This window comes from Cydia pomonella, chromosome 10 (genome assembly GCF_033807575.1).
Source record: "Cydia pomonella isolate Wapato2018A chromosome 10, ilCydPomo1, whole genome shotgun sequence".
Taxonomy (NCBI): Eukaryota; Metazoa; Arthropoda; class Insecta; order Lepidoptera; family Tortricidae; genus Cydia; species Cydia pomonella.
Window position 1 is genome coordinate 9,430,760 of NC_084712.1, and position 19,630 is coordinate 9,450,389.

Sequence of the window (19,630 nt, forward strand, 5' to 3'; positions counted from 1 at the left end):
CGGAGAAGACTGGCTAAAGTTGACATCAACATTTACATTAGAAAATCGCGCGAGTTTTTCGAACTACTCGCACAGTCGATTCGTTTTCGGCACAGTAGCCGAGGGGTCATTTGTGAGCCCAAGTCAGTCTTTTATAGTTATTCTAGTTCGATGTTCGCAATAAAATGGTTTTTTTATTGTACTTTTATTGAAAATATATATTTTTACGTTATGCTTAAAGCTAGATGCGTGATGGTGTGGCAATGATGCAAACTTGCCTATTCTTTTTTATTAGTTTTTTTATTGTTCGAATTCCCTAGGTGAGCTTGAGTTTGCTCGTCTTACATTTATATGAACAAATTGAATAGTTGTTTATTCAAATAGTGATCAAATTATTGGTATAAAGAAAATAAACGATATGATAAATAAATCAATAATAAATCTATATAATAGATTTATATACATAAATACCTTGTGATGTTAGGATAATTTTAATGTAACATGACGAGGGGAATTAAGATGATTTTTATAAGAAAAATAATGAAACCGTTTTGACGCGGCCTGAGACGTTATTTCAGGCTGCGAAAAACACTAATAATTGATGCAAATTTAGAGTTTTGATATAGTGTAGATATTTCATGCTGCTGAAAATAACTGAAACTTGTTAAAATTTCAAATATTGTGTAGAGATTCATTCATAACGGCCTGAAACGATATTTAAGGCTGCTGATGGCGACTGAAACTCGTGATAAATTCCAATGTTTTGACATTGCGTAAGGTATCATTAGAAATGGCTTGAAACGATAATTCAATTCAATCAATTCAAATATACTTTATTCATGTAGGCCTAGCAACAAGCACTTATGAATAGTAAGACAGTATTACATATAATTATCTTAATCTAATTATCAGAGCAATTTATTGATGTTGTAAATATTATTCCATATATAATACTAATGAATATAATTCATAGATCAAATTTAATACTAAAACTTTCACAAAATATAGTCATACAAAAAAAAATGTATAAAAAAATACTAGTCTAGATTGTTTCTAGAATAAATTCTAAATGTCAAACAAATATAATAAAAACAACAAAGGATATTTCAGGCTACTGAAAACGACTAAAACTTGATTTAAAATTAATATATTTTATATAGTGTAGAGTTTTATCAGAAAGGACCTGACATGTCGCTTCCTGAAAACTCTCAGGACTTGATGAAATTTAATAAATTGGCAGGGGTGATATTTCGGGCTGTTACAGCTTGTTGGAAATGCTAATATTATAGTTTTAATGGTATTAGAAATTAATAATAAAACTTAACTGAAATCAAGGTATCCTGTCGGCTGATAGAGCTCTTTTAAAAGAACAACGTGTTTTCTACCTAATCATATTTTAAGCATATGTTGCAAAATGCCGCATCGTAATGTTTTTGTAAGGACGATTAAAAATTTGAATGAACAATGATATTATCCGAACAAATCTAAGTTTCAGTGATGGACGCAAATGACGATAAGGTCAGCAATAATGGGCGCAGAGAGAAGCGCAGCTCCGATCATAATGTCGCGGAAGTGGACGTTAACGAATGTGAGATTCGGGAACGTCCAACGCCTAAATCATCTGCCATGCCAAGTGAGGGAGCGGAAGGGAGCCTGAAAGGTAGGCAAAGCCGCAAACACTTGCTGCATGATGAAGAGTATGATTGCGAGTTACGGTGTGAGAGAGCGCCACGTTCACGAACACCAAATTTGGGTCCAGACATGTTCCGTGCAGTTGAAGCATGTCGCCATAGACGCACGGGCGCGCAAGAAATTGCGGATGGTAGTGGAGTTCCTCTTATGAAGACAACTAGCATAATTATAAGCATCCGCGACATCATGTAAGTCCAATACGGTATGGACGCATGGAGAGAAAGAGGCACTATGTTTATAGTAGTAGTTCTGATGACGACTATCGTGTAACCTCTAAACATAAAAGGTTGTACTCTCACTCTCCATGCGTCAATCGTGTCGTAGATAGAAAGTAGACTACCTGAATGAATCTGGTGAAAATACTATAAGTAAATTTCTAATCATCGTAAAGATGTTGAAGAGATGAAGATTCTCGAGTTCGATCCAATATCGAAAGATCAAACCATTCCTACATGGCTTACAAAAGTAGAGGAGTGTGCTGAGACTTAGGTACGGGTGGGCAGAGAAAGAGATTATACATTTCACGCTTCTGAAACTTACAGGTCTTGCTAAATGTTGGTACCAGGGTCTCAGCACTAACCTATACACGTGGTCAGAGTGGAAAAGGAAGCTTGTAGAATTATTTCCAAGTCGTGATGATTACACGGAAGTTTTAATAACTATGCTGTCCAAGAAAGCTCGATATGGAGATTCACTTGAGCAATATTACTATGATAAACGTAATTAATTATTATTTTATTATTATCTTTATTTGTCTTGGGTGTTAAGTTAGTAAAAGTAAAAAAATAAAAACATACGATGATATTGGGACGATGACACTGAAAGTCCAAATGGAATGGGTCTGAGTAATCATCATGGCTAATTGTCTAGGATATAGGTAATTTAGATTAATTGATATTTTTTGTGAATATTGCACTATTGTTATAAAATAAATGCTTTCGATTAGGCTTTGTAGACGGTAATAAATTAAATTATAATTCAAATTAAGTTATGTGAGCTGTATACTTTATGAAACTGCTAGCTTAACAGTCTAGGCGTGATTCATTTATTTAGTATAGATTTCATGTTGACACTTGGAGAGACAGTACACCTCCAAATCTTATTAGTATTAGTACTCTGACATTGGGGACCTTTTACATCTCCAGATTTAATGTATTATTTACCATAGAGACAATATGTCTCTGTTTTACTGTAGTCATTATTTATTTTAAGATAATTATAATGTAATGTTTACCTAGGTATTGGCCGTTGTATTTGTAAATGTTGTTATATTTTTTCATGTCACTACATGATGTTACTATAAATGTTGTATTGACTTGTAAAAGAGTCCTTGAGGTCTACTTGCAGATTTACTTTTAGAATTTTGAAATTCGTATTGCTTAGTTAAAATACTTTATTTTGTAATATACTGATATGAAACGAGTAAATCTAAAATGTAACCTAATGGTAAATGTAGGTGAGCAAAGGGACTTGCTCTAGCAGGATGGCCGAGCTGTAAGGATACTGTTTAGTTTATATAGATATTTTGTCATTATAATACATTTTTCTAGATTAAATAAGCTAACTATAGTATTAAAAGTATTTGTAACGATCGATCACGTGAAGAGTCACGTGATCGATCCCTCCATCTTAAATATTGAACGAGCATTCGGGAGGTGACATTCGAACGATGACAGTCGAACGATGACAGTCGATGCAAATTACAAGTGGTTACGTTGATTGTATTATTAGCAGGTCAGTACGTTTTGTTTTGTTAGAACTCGATACAATATAATTGCTTGTCTGAGCGACAAGCGTACTACTGTCGTGTGGTTAGTTAGATTGGAAGAGGTTATATTCATTGTGCCCAATAAATGTATTTTGATCACACCTACCGTTCTTTTCATATTATGGTTAGACCCCTTATAATCGGAGGCGACTTTCCTGCAGCTTATCCGCTACGTCACGAATTCCAAGGCTGCCACGAATGTACTATGGAAAGCTTGTACTATGGGTACAATATACATACTTATATAGATAAATACATAGATAACATCCATATCATAACTCAGGAATAAATTCGTGAGCGCATGCTCGCCTCGAGCCTTAGGGCCAGCGGGCACTGGACCCGCATTGCACAGACGTCGTCGGGGGGCGGGGGATCACGCGTTTCTGATCCCCCCCTCTATTGTGAGGGTGCCCTGGCGTTAAGCCGGGGCTGCCGGAGGGCGCCGTGGTGAATGTCATCATCGATCCCAGTGCGCCCTCATGAACGGCAAAGAGGGTGAAACGCCGGAGTGGGTTTAGTGGGTAGGGCTAAATTCTCCCCCCCCCCCCCTCTACCCTGGAGAGGGGAAAGGAGTGGCGAGTCCCACACACCGTGCGTAAATGCATTCCCACTCCGTCAACAAAAAAAAAAAAAAAAAAGGAATAAATTCGTGATCAACACTCATATAAATGCCTTTACCGGGATTCATAAGCAGGGTCACTACATACCAACTAGGCTAGGAGGCTATTAAATTAAGTCATTTTAACCTTTTGACCCCCAAGAGCACCTAAAGTCGTTGCTACTCCTCGTGACCACAGCACCGAGGACAAATATAGGTGTTAAGGTGGACACAGTCAAAGTGACCTTCACACTTTTGACTAAGGTTTACATTAGCTCCCTTGCGCCCGGGATCTTGGTGTTTGAGTGATGTTTGTATTTATGACATAAAGCGTTCAAAGGGTTAAACATATTTTAAATTCGCACGGTATTTAAATATGTGAATGACATTTGTTATACTGACTAGGTAAATGTCCTGTACACAATGGGTTGTATTGTTCTGAATTCATACTATAGATGAGTTTACTGTTTTTACAAACTTACTGAATTATCATGGTTTAACTAAACAAAAAATGGCCTGATTATTCCAAATATTAAAATGACTTTATTTTGATTAGTACCTATAATTTTATCCTAAAAATTAAGCAAGTAATAAATTTATTTTTATACAAATTTTATGATAGATACTATAATACACAATTATTTTCTTTAAATAAACAAAAAATATGAAGAAACATCACAATCAATCTAACTATTTTAAACGAATGGCCAAGGCACATTACTGGGTCTCTAATATGGAGATAGGATATAGATTTTACATTGATATGAAATGGGTACTGCAGTTTAAATTTTAATAAATCTCTGGATAATATGGGATTGGGCGATTGGTCCGGAACCGATACTTCCGATACCGTTTAGTAAGGTACGCTCAATGCTGCTGGCACGTACAGGAAAACTACACACAGAACACTAGCTGAACCAGACTGGATGCAGACAGGCAAAAGAAGCGATGCCTGGCGTCAACGGAAAGCTCACAAGGGCGCTCCTTCAACTAGGGAAGGTCTGACTGAGTATGTGTGTACCAGTGTCATAGCAGGTCATGGACTATTTAAACAAACATCTTTTCATAACATGTGTCACAGACAGTCCCCTGTGCCGAGGATGCATGGACACAGAAGAAACAGCCTCTCACGTGGTGCTGGAATGCAGCGGAGTGGCCCCATACAGGGCAAAACATCTCGGATCCCCGAGAGACCTCCCTGAGGTCCTACTCAACATCAAAGGTTTGATAGGATTCCTCGAGGAGTTGGGCTGGCAAGAGTAGCCAACCCTCCACCCCCCACCCCCCTTTTTAACGCAAAAAAGGCGCCAGTCGTAGAGTTGCGGAAAATCGCCCATAATACAATACAATGGGATTGGGGATGATGCTCCCTCAATCGTAATTACAATCAAGAATGTAAGAAGTATGTATTAAACGAATATTATGAAAATGTACAAAATTTTGTAAGGATTATTATATTACAATTTTTCTTTAACATTTTATTTAATTTGCCCAGTTTATTTGTTAGGGTCAAATATTATACCTTAAATATGAGCCCCTTCCTGGTATCCCATTCAGCTGAAGTAACTTAACCACCCTAAAAGAACATTTTATAATGTTCAATCAAGTTTCCATCACAATAGTTAACTTTGTGAACAGTATTCATGGTAGATCTTTGGAATATATATCATACAAATGCAAAAAAAAACCTAAACACGGACAATTAATAATTTAGCATTGATATAGAATCCGGGAAATCCACAGTATAAGGAAGGAGGATAAATGATTCAATGTTCCATACATGATAAGACCAACAATTTTAGTGAGGCATTGCAATATTTCGGCAATGGGACACTATGTTTTATATTTCCAATAATGCTAACAAGCGAATATTTGGCAAGATAACATTTCATAACTACAATTGAACAGTGTATGGAATGTATTCTACAGATTTTATGTTGGTTGTAGGGGTAGCTGCCATAATGATTTTAGGCATATGCCCAATAATTTTACTTTAACCTGTTGGTGCCCATTAACATAATATGATGCCAGTGTTGAATCCTATATGTTATAAATGTCTGGTTTCTGACTGGTGAAATGGTATTTAATGAAGTGAGAAGTCGGGGGTTGAAATCCCGGCTCATACCGATCAGTTTTCACAAAGTTATGCATGAAATATCATTTGATATTTACCAGTAATTTTTTAGTGAAGGAAAACATTGTGAGGAGACCAGACTAATCCCAATAAGGCCTAGTTTACCCTCTGGGTTGGTAGGTCAGATGGCAGTAGCTTGCATAATATCTAATGACTATGCCAGTTCTTGGGATTAGTTGCCAAGCTGACCCCAGGCTCCCATGTGCCGTGGCAAAATGCCGGAACAATGTGAGGAAGATGACTATTTAGTAACTATTTGTATTGAAACATCATTAGGTTAATTAGTATGCATGCAACTAATAAGTAAGTCAATTCTTATAACTATATGCCAAACTCAATTTTTATTTTATATGAATTTTAGCCCAAAGATAACAAATAATAACACTAGAATTTCATGTATACTTGATATATTACGTTTTTTTGAGTTATTAAAATTGTTTAAGAATGATTTTTTCTTTATGCCCTCAAGCTATCATTCATGTTATCAATCTAAAACCTGTTTACTAAAAACTAATTAATTACTAAAACAGGTTGTCACCGTTAACCTACAAGGAACATAGTTGTAAAGATGGAGATGGTTTTTTAACAACATCAGCTGACTTGCTACTATGTCCTTCATGGTACAATTGAAGCCAACAATGATTTTTTGTCTTTGTTTCACAATAATATTGAATGAAGTTAGTCTTTAATTTACATTGGTATTTGTTATTTAACTCTTAAAAATAGGTATTAAATACTGCTCAATACAGGTTATAAATTAGTTCTGAGGTTTAAGTAACAAAATTAATAGAGGGTTTTAAGATAAGTAAGTAATAAAATTAATAGAGAAATTAAAATTTAAGCTAATTAAAACAAATAACGAGTAGGTAATTATAATTATAAAGAATCCTCTTATAATGAAGGTAAATAACTGACTAGTGCAAGGAAAAAGTTAGTAATAAATAATGTTACTGTATTAGGCAAGCTAGTCAAAGCCAAAATATGTGTATTTATAAACTTACATGTTTATAAAATTGGTCCAAATCACTATCACAGTAAACAAAGCTATGTTTCATGAAAACTGACAATCACCTCTGAATAATGTCTACTGAAAAACATACATGATAGCACTATCACTTACAGATAAACTTTATCAACATTATCACTACAAAATACTGCTAAGGAGTGACGTCAGGAAAAATATTCTCGGCTACATACGAGGATACCCTGTCCTGAATACTCTTCTAACTACTGTTACTCACTACTAGTTTCTAAGAAATATATTGTCGAAGTAACGTGACTTTAGGAACAAGATTAATCATATAGTTGGATGAAGGTTCATAAAATACAGTGCAAGAAACCGTTCCGCGGTTCAATAACTACATAGAAAGTTAGTGACAGGCAAAATTTCGATGCAACACCAAAAACACTTACCAAGTAAGATTGTCACTGAGGATTAGTAAAAGTTTCCTTTTATCCGACTTATCGCCGTAAATAAAAATCACACATTATACGGCTAACACGTAACACAACACGATATTATTCAGATTTTACTGTCTAATTTTGTTTAATTCCTGTCTAAACAATTACACTGACGAATTGACAAATATCGTTTCATTCGTGACCAAATCAACATGTCCTCCAACAAGTCCTCCGGTCAAACATCTATCTTGATAAAATAATTTGAGGTTGTTAATTTTAAACACAATAATATTTCATAATTAATATTATTTTCCTTTTATATTTCGATATTCAATATGTTTCCACCGAACACCTATGTTTAAACAAATCCTAAAAATTACGAATGTTCATTGACTTTTTCCTGCCATAGAATGTATACGAAAGGTGTTTTGAATAGTAAAGGGTTTCCACACGATTGTCAAAGAATTTGTTTACGAAATGAATGACTCAAATGACATTTGTGAAAGTCGAAACACTCGAAACTCTATCCATAAACAATGTCTTACCATAAAGTACAGGCGGATCATTAAAAAAAAAAGAAATGAAATGAAACGGTCCCGCGATTGTAATTGTTTGAAGAATTAACAATTTTATGATTATTAAAGTTTGTGTGTACTAAAGAAAATGAATGTTTCCAGTTTTTCTCATAATCCTGCAGATGCTAGTGAAAATGAGACAATAAACCGTGCTAAAACATTTGTAAGTGCCTGAATATTAAGTCACTAAGGTTATGTTTATGAAACTCCTAACATTAATTTAATTCTTTTAGGTTTTGCCGGGCAAATGTTTCGAACGGCGTGCAGCATGCACTTGGAGACGAGGGAATAAGTTCTCAATATTTTCAAGAAGTCAAACTATCAGTAAAAGTGCGCCAGCAACGAGTGATGACAGAATTCTAAACATTCGTCAAGATATATTACTTTTCCATCCAATTTTACGTAAACTAGTAAACGAATCCAACGGCACATTCTTGTCCCTCCAAAAAGCCGCGGAAGCGAATAAAAATCTGGATAACCATGTTGAATTTTTGAAACATTCTCGCCAATACCGCTCAATCATTCGAGTGTGCATTGAAAACTTACAAGAATCTGCGTCCATAGAGACCGATGGCGTTGAGAAGAACAACCTATTAACTTGTATAACAATATTTTACTCTATAGAGTGTGTTTGGCACTTGTGTGAGATCCTATATGTGGACAATGTCCCTGGAGATTATGTACTACCATTTTTACTTGAATGGGTCCGATTCCACTTTCCATGCCATGAACAGATGGCGACGCAGTTGTTGGATGCATGCGAGCGGGGCTCCGAGGAGCACCCAGAGTATTGGGACACTGTCATGGGCATGATTGTGCAGGGCAGAGTGGATGTGGCACGGGCTCTGTTGAAGCTACACTCTGCTACGGATACTACTGAGTTTAAATTGGTTGATAACTCTTTAAAAAGTATGCCAATTTACAGTGTAAGTATTTTGTTACTTTATTTACTGCTTAGTGCGCTAGGCCTTTTCACACATTGATTTGAATTCTACAGAATACAACAAAATCATTCTTCCAAGTCCTTTTTTATCTAGCTATGCTTTGGTAGAAATTAGAGATGGGCCAAATATTTAGTATTGGCGTTTGGTATTTGGCGAGTTTTCCAATATTCATATTTGGCTGAAATCTTAGGACGCTGAGTAATCATTTTAGACTTCAAATTTTTGCATACTACAGACATCCTTTTGTCTCCAAACCAGCAAGGCAAGCAAACTCTCCCCTGACATTGTCACCCCATAAAATTTATAAGACAAGATATCATAACAATAAATAATTTAAATGGAATTCTAATTTACCTGGCTATCTGCCATTCGCTTCTAGACTAAATCTAACTTATAAATTTCAAATCAAAAATCAGCAACTTATCTCAACCTATGAATATGGAACCTATAAAATTGTATGAAAGGGTATGCAGTCCTACTGAGTAATTATAATCCAATATGTAATGTTTCTCCCTTTTGATTACAAAATGAAAGGGGCTCATGAAAACACAAATGTATTTATTTTTGCTTTGTATGACAAACTTGATATAAAATATTCTTTGACCCCTTGTGTATAATGATTTTAATAATGTGTAGGTATATGGGGGTCTATCAACTGGAGAATTCACAATAACCTGGAAGCACTGGCAGGCCGAGTGCCGCTCCAAACTGAGCAGTCGGAGTGTTGCCTCACAGCCACACCTAGAACTCATAATGAGGGTGAGTTTTAACATATTAGTTATCAAAACTGCAATCTCTCAAATCCAATATCTTGTTATAAAATTTAATTTGCAAAGGATTTCATCAAAAGTTTACAAAGAAATGCCTTGCAGGATTTTTTACTAGAATTAAAGCTTTATATTGACTGATTTTTATCCTTTTTACGGGCATAGTATGATGTATTAACCACATAAGCATTATATCAATAGAATTTTAACCATGGTATACCAATTTAAGATTCAAATTAGATGTAGAAAAGGTAACTCATTTTCACATGAAATAGTAAATTTGAAAAAATTTGGTTTTTGTTTTGAAAATCTAGAATTCAACTATGAATTGAATTGAAATGGTGCAGCTGGACAAGGGTTTAAGGTGGAAATGATGAATGCGCCCTAATTCAATAATCAAATAACTATTCACATTTGATATTTTCCTCTAGCTCGTAACTGGCGACTACTCAGCATTCGAGAGCATCTTATCCAAATATGACTCATGGCTATACATTCTCGGCGGCTGGACCGTGTTCACCATGCCATGGGCCAAGCGCCACGAGCTGCGCGCCGCCGCCGCCGCGTGCGCCGGGATGCGCGGGGCGGGCCGCAGCGCGCTGCACGACCTGCTGCGGCCTGCAGTCGAGGGGGAACTGCATCAGGTAAGATCCTTTTTTAATAAACTTGGAGAAGCAGATAACGAAATTTCGATTTTCTTTTTTCGCAGTCACACTCTGTTTAGCTTTTTATCTTTTAAAATCATGTTTCGACAGAAAAATCAATGCAAACAGCCAATTATTAAAGCCGCATCCGCACGACCCGGGGAGTTGAAGCACCACTGTGTAGTTTTTTTTTAAACTACATCGGTGGCAAATAAGCATACGGCTCGCCTGATGGTAAGCCGTCTCCATAGCCTATGTACGCCTGCAAGTCCAGAGGAGTTACATGCGCGTTGCCGACCCTAACACTCCGCACCCTCGTTGAGCTGCAAAAAAGACGCGCCAAAATTTTGGTAAAACATTTCCGTCAGTAGAAAAAGGTGGCAAATTTAAAAAAAGTAAGCGCGAAGGGTTAACCCCCATAGAAAATTTGAATGTCGCGCCTTTTTCTACTGAAAAAGTGGGTTTGCCAGAGTATACATAAAATTGCCTTGAATATAGTTTGGCCGGGGATAAATATGAACATTGACACTTCACGCCAAAGCAAGTGCTGTCATCTACCGTTCTCGTACGTAAAATATGTTTTAAAATTACGCGCTGTTAGTAAAACTCAATTCATTTACAGGTGATTCATGAAATTCAGCAGATATCAGATAACGGTTGGTTTGCGACACATCTCACAGATATCCTGTACCACTGTGGTAAACTGAAGATCTTAGATAATCATCAGACTGAGTAAGTATTCACATTGTTTAAGGTAACATAGGCAAATATACATTGTTTAAGTAAGATGTGTATAATCTAAAACAATTTCGTGCTTCGAATTTGACAGGTAAACGAGATGGCGCTGTACTTTATTATACATTTTGCGGTAACTCTGATTGTCAAAAGTTGACGTTTGACAATTCAGTGACCGCAAAACATATGGCGCAGTACAGCGCCATCTCTTTTGGATGTCAAACTAAGGGGCACGTTTTTTACTTAGTTTTACCTCTCTATTACAATCAATTTTCTTTGCTAGGCATGTTATTGTTAGCACTTACTAATATAATGGTCACTAATACCTTGTGGCGGGAAAATATAAAAAAGGCTGTACAACAGGTGTATACTACTAAGAAGAAACCTTGTAGTGTAATAATGTACTACCAGAGAATAAAATATAATAGTACATTACGATACAAGTGCGTAGAATAGGAAATTCAAAACGAGTGGCGATAAATTAAAACACGACCGAAGGAAGGAAGGAAGGAAGGCAGGAAGGGAGGGGGGAGGGGGACCGTAGGGAGGGACCTATTCGCACATGTATCGTACAACGTTTTACAGTACATATGGCCCTTTAAATGTTTGACACAGTAACGTTATATTCTAATTGGCGCACTAGTGCGGTAAAGTAGCACCATATGTACTGTAAAAACACTATATAGGTGTTAGCAGAAACTGTCGCTATATTGGAACTTTCTTTATTAACATAGGAGTACTAGTGGTAGTTCCGATTAAAAAATTACTAAATTCGGGACATTTTACTGCTGAGTGACGGTGATCAGTATCAGTCTGCTAAATGAGCTTAGTGCTACTTATCCTAAGAAATAATCCTGCCACTTACGTTTGACTATACAGCAAATATCAACCGTATAATTGAGTCAAACGGTGCCTGTCAATCTACATTAGCTAAAGAGCCTAAGGTTTTTAACATTAAAAAGCTGAAGTGGAACTCTGGTTCCAGCGTGACCAGCCGGCTCCGCGACAGCCTGATCCTCGAGTACGGCAGCCTGATGATGGAGCACGGCTCGCTGTGGGCCGCGGGGCTGTCGTACCTGTGCGCCTGCCCGCCCGAGGGCCCCGCGCGCGCCGAGCTGCTGCTGGCCCGCCTGCCCGTGCCCACGGAGACTAAGGCGCTGCGGGTCGCCGCCGAGGCACACAAGTACGGCCTACATAATGTTGGTAAGTCTATTATTAAGCAATAATAACTCAAGTGGCTTTAAAAAAACTGTAATAGTGTTCGTTTCTTTTGTATATGATTATTTTAATAGTAGTTTATGTGACTGCTACATAATGAAAGACCTTAAAATACACGAGTGTGGGTTTAAGAAACGAACGAAGTGAGTTTCTTAAAAGGATCACTCGAGTGTCTTAATCGAGCCCGGGCCGCTTTGGACTGCAATTTCCTCGCAAGGCGGTTCGTTCTGAGTGAAAACGGTTGTTTATATTTCTTTTTCATTTCAGACTTGCCGTTACGTTCGTCGCTCTCGGTCGCAGAACATAATCGTGTTAATATGAGTGTTTTATTCCAGTGCAAACCATCTGCCTGTGCGTGGGCGCGCGCCACCTGTCGGGCGGGCGCACGGGCGCGGCGCTGGCGTGGGGCATGCGCGGCCGCGACCCGGCGCTGTGCGCGCGCGCCGCCGACGCCGCGCTGCGCGCCTACACCGCGCGCGGCCGCCTGCCCGCGCGGGACCTGCTGCCCGCGGCCGGCACCGGCCTGCTGCTGCATCACAGAGCGCTCCTGTTAGGTGAGTACGTTCACTTGGTACGTCACTTCAGCCGGTCGCAATGGGCATGAGCCCGAGACTCTGGACGATGCGCGTGCGCCGCCACTGCCGCACTACGAACCGATTCTACTTGTGGCAGCTTACAAGCCAGCTAGGGATCTCCTTCCGGCGCAGGCACTGGGCTACTCCTGCAGCACAGAGCGCTTCTAATAGGTGACTATGATAATCTGACAATTATTACATTATGACTTTCAATAATTATGTTAAACAAAGGGATCCGACTGCACTCATATACCACGTCTGCCGTCCCGAGATCTGCATCAGCACCAGTTTCACTTCTTGAGTTGAAGTCCTTTTTAAAGTACGCCTTTTCATACTAAAAACCCGATAGATCATCTATAAAAAAATGCATATTTTCTAGTATTAGTGATAGAGACAAACAAGTAACTTTTTTTTATTTCTTACAGGCAAATACTGCGACTTTCACAGATTATACAAGAACAGAGAATTCAGGAAAGCTGCCAAGTTACTCATATCCCTGCTGACGTCAAAGATTGCGCCAGACTAGTGAGTACTATTTCTTTGTAAAGAAATTATTTTTAGGCTTATCGATAGCATAGGTAGCTATAGAAATACTTTTAAGTAGAGTGTGATGAAGTCACTGTTCAATTATCAACACAGCAAATCCTCACATATAAATATCCCTACAAAAAAGCTCGGTAATGCGCACGTTACTTTAGAGATCTACCCATACAAATTTGCCATCATGCAGTTACTAAGATTGCCAAGCGCTTGACAATCCAGTTGAACTTCCCATGAAAGTTATGAAGCCGTACCGCACCATCTAATTTGGCGGTTACAATTTTCCAATACTTAACGCGTTCTTCCCTTACCTTAAAAAAGTGCTGGTAAGAGCGTGAGACTTTCGATCCGTAGGTTGCGGGTTCAAACCCCGGCTCATACCAATGAGTTTTTCGGAACTTATGTACGAAACATCATTTGATATTTGCCAATCGCTTTTCGGTGATGGAAAAACATCGCGAGTAAACCGGACTAATCTCAGTAAGGCCTAGTTCACCCTCTGGTTTGGAAGGTCAGCTGACAGTCGCTCTCATCAAAACTAGTGTCTACGCCAATTCTTGGGATAAGTTACCATGCGCACCCCAGGCTCTCATGAGCCGTGGCAAAAAGCTGCGATAACACAAGGAAGATGATAACATTTATTACTAAACCGTCGGTTTTTTCAACAGCTTCTGGGAAACCCTCCTCCTCGACACCCTGCCGCTGCTGGAGTCGGACGAGCCGGTGCTGTCGGCGGCGGACACGTCCGAGGTCATGCTGTGCCTGGAGCTGCGCGCCGGCGGCCTGGCCGGCGAGCGCGCCGAGCTGCTGCGCCTGGCCTGCGCGCGCAACCTGGCGCGCACGCTGCTGCGGGACGTCGCCGACGACGAGTGACAATCCTAACCTGGTCGTGCGGATCCACACGTAACGACCTGCCTGGCGAAGAAATTGCCACGTGAAGATGCGCCTCGTCCGAGGCAAATGCATTTATATGTACTCTTTCACATAAATCTTCTCTGCTGAATACTTCACTATTGTTTAGTTCGATCCGCATAGGAATCGTGTGTCCACATCCCCTTCCCTTCATCCCTCCCAAGTCCCAATAATAGCAGACCGAGTTACTTATGCATTTACATTTATGGGTAATAACGGTTTACTAAATTAAAGTATATAAGTAATTAACAATGTAATTTGAAACTAATTTAAAATTGGCAAATAATCAGAAAAGCTGTGTTTGTTTGGTAATAGAGCACTTTTTTACTGGGTGGGTTTTTCTTCAGTCAACGATCGACAGCTGTAGCGTAGTGCTGTTGACAGCCAAATGCGCAGTTGACCCAAAGTAAGCGGTCCCGTTAGTCATTTTGTATACACCTGTAATTATGAAATGTAGAATTTTTACTGTAGCTGTTACATAATGGAAAATCCTAGTGTTAAACAACTGTTTCAAGAGAGTTATTGTGTTTTTCCACTCCTTGACTGTAATGGTTGAATTAATATTTCGTATACCTCGCAATCCAACCAATGTACTTGTATTGTGTTCAATAAATAAATAAAATAAATGTATGAACTCGCATTCCAACTCAACTATAATATTCTTTTCGATACGGTGTAGTCAACCATTTAAATAAAATACCAATCACGTGCCGCCGCGCTCCCATAGGAAATACTAAACTTGCACTTCGCGCATTTATGTCTTTTGTACTACATTTTGTCTACTGGGATACTTACCAATTTTCATTAAATTAGGTTTTATAGTAAAATAACTATTATTTTAGATGACTCGTAGAAAAAGTATTGTATACAATAGTGATATAATCAAGCTTTTCAATCTCGTACCTTACTTAGGCAACTCAATAAGCATCATTGCCTTAACAACACGGTACTCGACTGAAAAGCTCTCTATTATATCACGAGTGTGTAACTATAAAATACCATTTTAAAGCCTCTTTTTTTACTGATCAGTCACAGGTGACAAGTTTCTTTGTAACAGATACTGTACCTATTTGTATTTCAATTATATTATAGCTAACATAAAGTTATGGTAGTAAGTGTAGTTATGGTGTGAAAATTGTAGCCCAATGACTGTATTTGTGTTCAGAGTCATATAAAAATTTGTCTGTGAAATAATTTAGGTCTAATTTTATGAATGAATGTTAAGTAACATGTGTAAAGTTAACTTGTTTCAAATAATGGAATGGTTGGTTGTATATTGTTGTATGTGAAATAAATTAATATTATTTGTATGCCTTATATCATTTCTGCAAATCTGGTAGCTTGGTTTTTATTTTCTGACAAGAATCTCTGAAGATAGTAACACCAAACAGAAATGATAGTATAGAGGTAGTCTAAAGAAAAAAAGCGGCCAAGTGCGAGTCGGACTCGCGCATGAAGGGTTCCGTACCATTTAAGACGTATTAAAAAAAATCTACTTGCTAGATCTTGTTCAACATTTTACCACTTTGGACACACATTTTACCATTTTGGAACTGTCTCTCGCGCAAACTATTCAGTTTAGAAAAAAATGATGTTAGGAACCTAAATATCATTTTTGAAGACCTATCCATAGATACCCCACACGTATGGGTTTGATGAAAAATTTTTTTTTTTTTAATTTATTGACGTATTAAAAAAACTATTCACTAGATCTCGTTCAAACCAATTTTCGGTGGAAGTTTGCATGGTAATGTATATCATATATTTTTTTTAGATTTTTCATTCTGTTATTTTAGAAGTTACAGGGGGGGGGGGGGACACACATTTTTTCACTTTGGAAGTGTCTCTCGCGCAAACTATTCAGTTTAGAAAAAAATTATATTAGAAACCTAAATATCATTTTTGAAGACCTATCCATAGATACCCCACACGTATGGGTTTGATGAAAATATTTTTTTTTTTAAATTTTTATGACGTATTAAAAAAAAACTACTTACTAGATCTCGTTCGAACCAATTTTCGGTGGAAGTTTGCATGGCAATGTATATCATATATTTTTTTTAGATTTTTCATTCTGTTATTTTAGAAGTTACAGGGGGGGGGGGACACACATTTTTTCACTTTGGAAGTGTCTCTCGCGCAAACTATTCAGTTTAGAAAAAAATGATATTAGAAACCTAAATATCATTTTTGAAGACCTATCCATAGATACCCCACACGTATGGGTTTGATGAAAAAAATTTTTTTTTTAATTTTTATGACGTATTAAAAAAAACTACTTACTAGATCTCGTTCGAACCAATTTTCGGTGGAAGTTTGCATGGCAGTGTATATCATATATTTTTTTTAGATTTTTCATTCTGTTATTTTAGAAGTTACGGGGGGGGGGGACACACTTTTTACCACTTTGGAAGTGTCTCTCGCGCAAACTTTTCAGTTTAGAAAAAAATGATATTAGAAACCTCAATATCATTTTTAAAGACCTATCCATAGATACCCCACACGTATGAGTTTGATGAAAAAAGATTTTTTGAGTTTCAGTTCTAAGTATGGGGAACCCCCAAAATTTATTGTTTTTTTTTCTATTTTTGTGTGAACATCATAATGCGGTTCATAGAATACATCTACTTACCAAGTTTGAACAGTATAGCTTTTATAGTTTCGGAAAAAAGTGGCTGTGACAGAATCGGACAGACAGACGGACATGACGAATCTATAAGGGTTCCGTTTTTTGCCATTTGGCTACGGAACCCTAAAAACGTACCCCTTAGTTTGACATTCAGAACAGATGGCGCTGTAATGCGCCTTATGTTTTGTGGTCACCAAAGAATAAAGTAAGTATACAGGGCGTCCCAAGACTATGGGACATCAAGTGAAAGTGCCTTAAATATCGTAGATAGGATATTTTGCTGAAAGAAGACTTTACGTTATTTTTAAAAGTCAGTAAATTTGCATTTAAAAAAATTCTAAGAATTACTTCATCTGGGAATCGTCACAAAATTGTCAAATATCAACTTTTGACAATTAGAGCTACCGCAAAATGAATGTAGCTGTACAGCGCCTCTTACCTGTCAAATTCGAAGCACGAAATTGTCTTAGATTTTACACATCTTACACAATCAATATATCTTTGGTATACCTAAATAAACAGAAAGACGTTCAATACGTGCATCCTCCCATGTATGACATACGGATGCGAAACCTGGTCATTAACAGCAGAACATAGAGACAAACTCGACAAAAACCAACGAGCTATGGAGAGAAGTATGCTTGGTACAAAACTAAGGGACAGAATCCGGAACGAGAAAATAAGGCGAAGAACAAAAGTAAAGGACATACTCGAGCGTATCAACCAACAAAAGTGGAGGTGGACAGGCCACATCCTGCGTGATAACAAAGAAAAACCGGCCAAGTGCGAGTCGGACTCGCGCACGAAGGGTTCCGTACCATTATTTATAAAAAATGGCAAAAAAATTATGTTTTTTGTATGGAAGCCCCCCTAAATATTTATTTTATTCTGTTTTTAGTATTTGTTGTTATAGCGGCAACAGAAATACATAATCTGTAGAAATTTTAACTTGCTAACTATCACGGTTCATGAGATACAGCCGGGTGACATACGGATGGACGGACGGGCAGCGAAGTCTCAGTAATAGGGTCCCGTTTGACCCTTTGGGTACGGAACCCTTAAAAAATCGAGCAAGCAAGTGACTCAAGCTGCAAGCGCAAAAAAGGTCAAAAAACTCAAGATCATAAAAGGTACTAGATATCTGACGGAGGCGTGGCGCGTGTCGCCGCGACATGGCCAGATCGTGGGCATACCGTGTCCGCTGTCGACAGTCGGAATTTAGCTGTCCTCGAAACCTGTGCGAGTAAATTTTCTTAAAATGCCGTTGTTTCGTGTCGAAATAGGAGTGCATCCAAAAACTATAAGGATGATGAAGTTACATACCACATGTCGGTACATTTTTTTTCACGTATTAGTCAATAAAACCCCACATTTTTACAAATAATTCCAGTCACATCTGATTTCTCTGAGTCGGACCATTATGTCGAAAAAACGCGTTGCAATTTGAATATGCATTCTACATTGAAGGTTTAGAATGGAAAACTATTTGTAGTGTGCTAAGCAACGGCGCAATGTATTAAGCCGCTAACGATATTCACAACGGCATTACTGTTTCTTGGTACGACCGCCAACCGCTAAAATTTTAGCGTGGGGACTACAGCCCGAGCCCTCTCGCGTATGAAAGGAGGCCTGTGCCCAGCAGTGGGACGTATATAGGCTGAATTATTATCTTTGGTAACACTATAAACAGCCTTTCATAACATACGAATTCTGGTCTGAAATTTGTTAGCTGCTCCGGCTCTACTCGTGCAATTACAATATTATTTATACCATTGTGAGAGATATATCTAATTATGGACATGAAATTGCTTTAAACTAATGTGAATAGATTATTTAATGCATATTTTTTACTGAAAGATGTTTTATATGGAGTTAGAAATTTCCTAGAAATAATGGCAATTTTTGACACAATTCAATGATTGAAATCTTTGAAAATAAATAGAACTTACTGCCAATAACTAACTTCTGGATAAGCTAGTAACTTCGAGTTCTACTTGCCACTAAAATAAATTAGTACATAATTACATAATTCTATGCCGCATAGAATTTTGAAAGGCTATAATTTTATTATTCGTGAAATATTCCTTGTAGCATGTCAACTCCAAACTAGGCGTTTAAACATACTTATCCTTGTAAAGATAATATTCTTGGTTCCGTACAGCCCTAATATCATTAACCAAGTGGGTTAGAAATACTACTATATATGACTACTATAGTCACCAAGTCCTTCAATACTTTTCTATGGGAATAAGGTTTTTTGGGAAGTACCACTTAACCTTTTGAATGCTTTACATTATAAACAAAAACGTCATTGACGCGCCAAGATCCCGGGCGCAGCATCCACCATAACACTTATAGTTGTCCCTGGCGCTGTGGGCATGACTAGTTATGACGCCATTAGGTGTTGGCATTCAAAAGGTTAAATCATACACACAATTGACTATTTATAGAGAGAAGTAATAAAAGGTAGGTACATTATTACATTAATGGTTTTTAATTAGGCAAATACTTTAACATTA

At 37.7% G+C, this 19,630-nt stretch overlaps 2 protein-coding genes across 7 annotated transcripts in view; one reads left to right on the forward strand and one right to left on the reverse strand.

Annotated features, from left to right (window-relative positions):
- The window catches only part of LOC133522036 (epsin-2), a 41,128-nt gene extending 33,011 nt beyond the window's left edge, over window positions 1-8,117 (reverse strand). For 5 of the 6 annotated variants that reach the window (XM_061857211.1, XM_061857204.1, XM_061857205.1 and 2 more), the window contains exon 1: window positions 7,585-8,117. The gene's annotated coding sequence lies outside the window, so the exon portion shown is untranslated. Of the gene's footprint in view, window positions 1-7,172; window positions 7,528-7,584 lie in introns of those variants that run through there. The other variant, XM_061857207.1, reaches the window with a different exon arrangement.
- An 18-nt stretch (window positions 8,118-8,135) lies between these two features.
- On the forward strand, window positions 8,136-15,792 carry LOC133522034 (nuclear pore complex protein Nup85). Its single transcript, XM_061857203.1, has 9 exons — window positions 8,136-8,310; window positions 8,381-9,073; window positions 9,728-9,850; window positions 10,290-10,502; window positions 11,125-11,234; window positions 12,223-12,440; window positions 12,791-13,009; window positions 13,456-13,555; window positions 14,239-15,792. The coding sequence occupies exons 1-9, from the start codon at window positions 8,236-8,238 to the stop codon at window positions 14,441-14,443; spliced, it is 1,956 nt and encodes a 651-aa protein (XP_061713187.1). The 5' UTR covers window positions 8,136-8,235; the 3' UTR covers window positions 14,444-15,792.
- The last annotated feature ends 3,838 nt before the right edge of the window (window positions 15,793-19,630 follow it).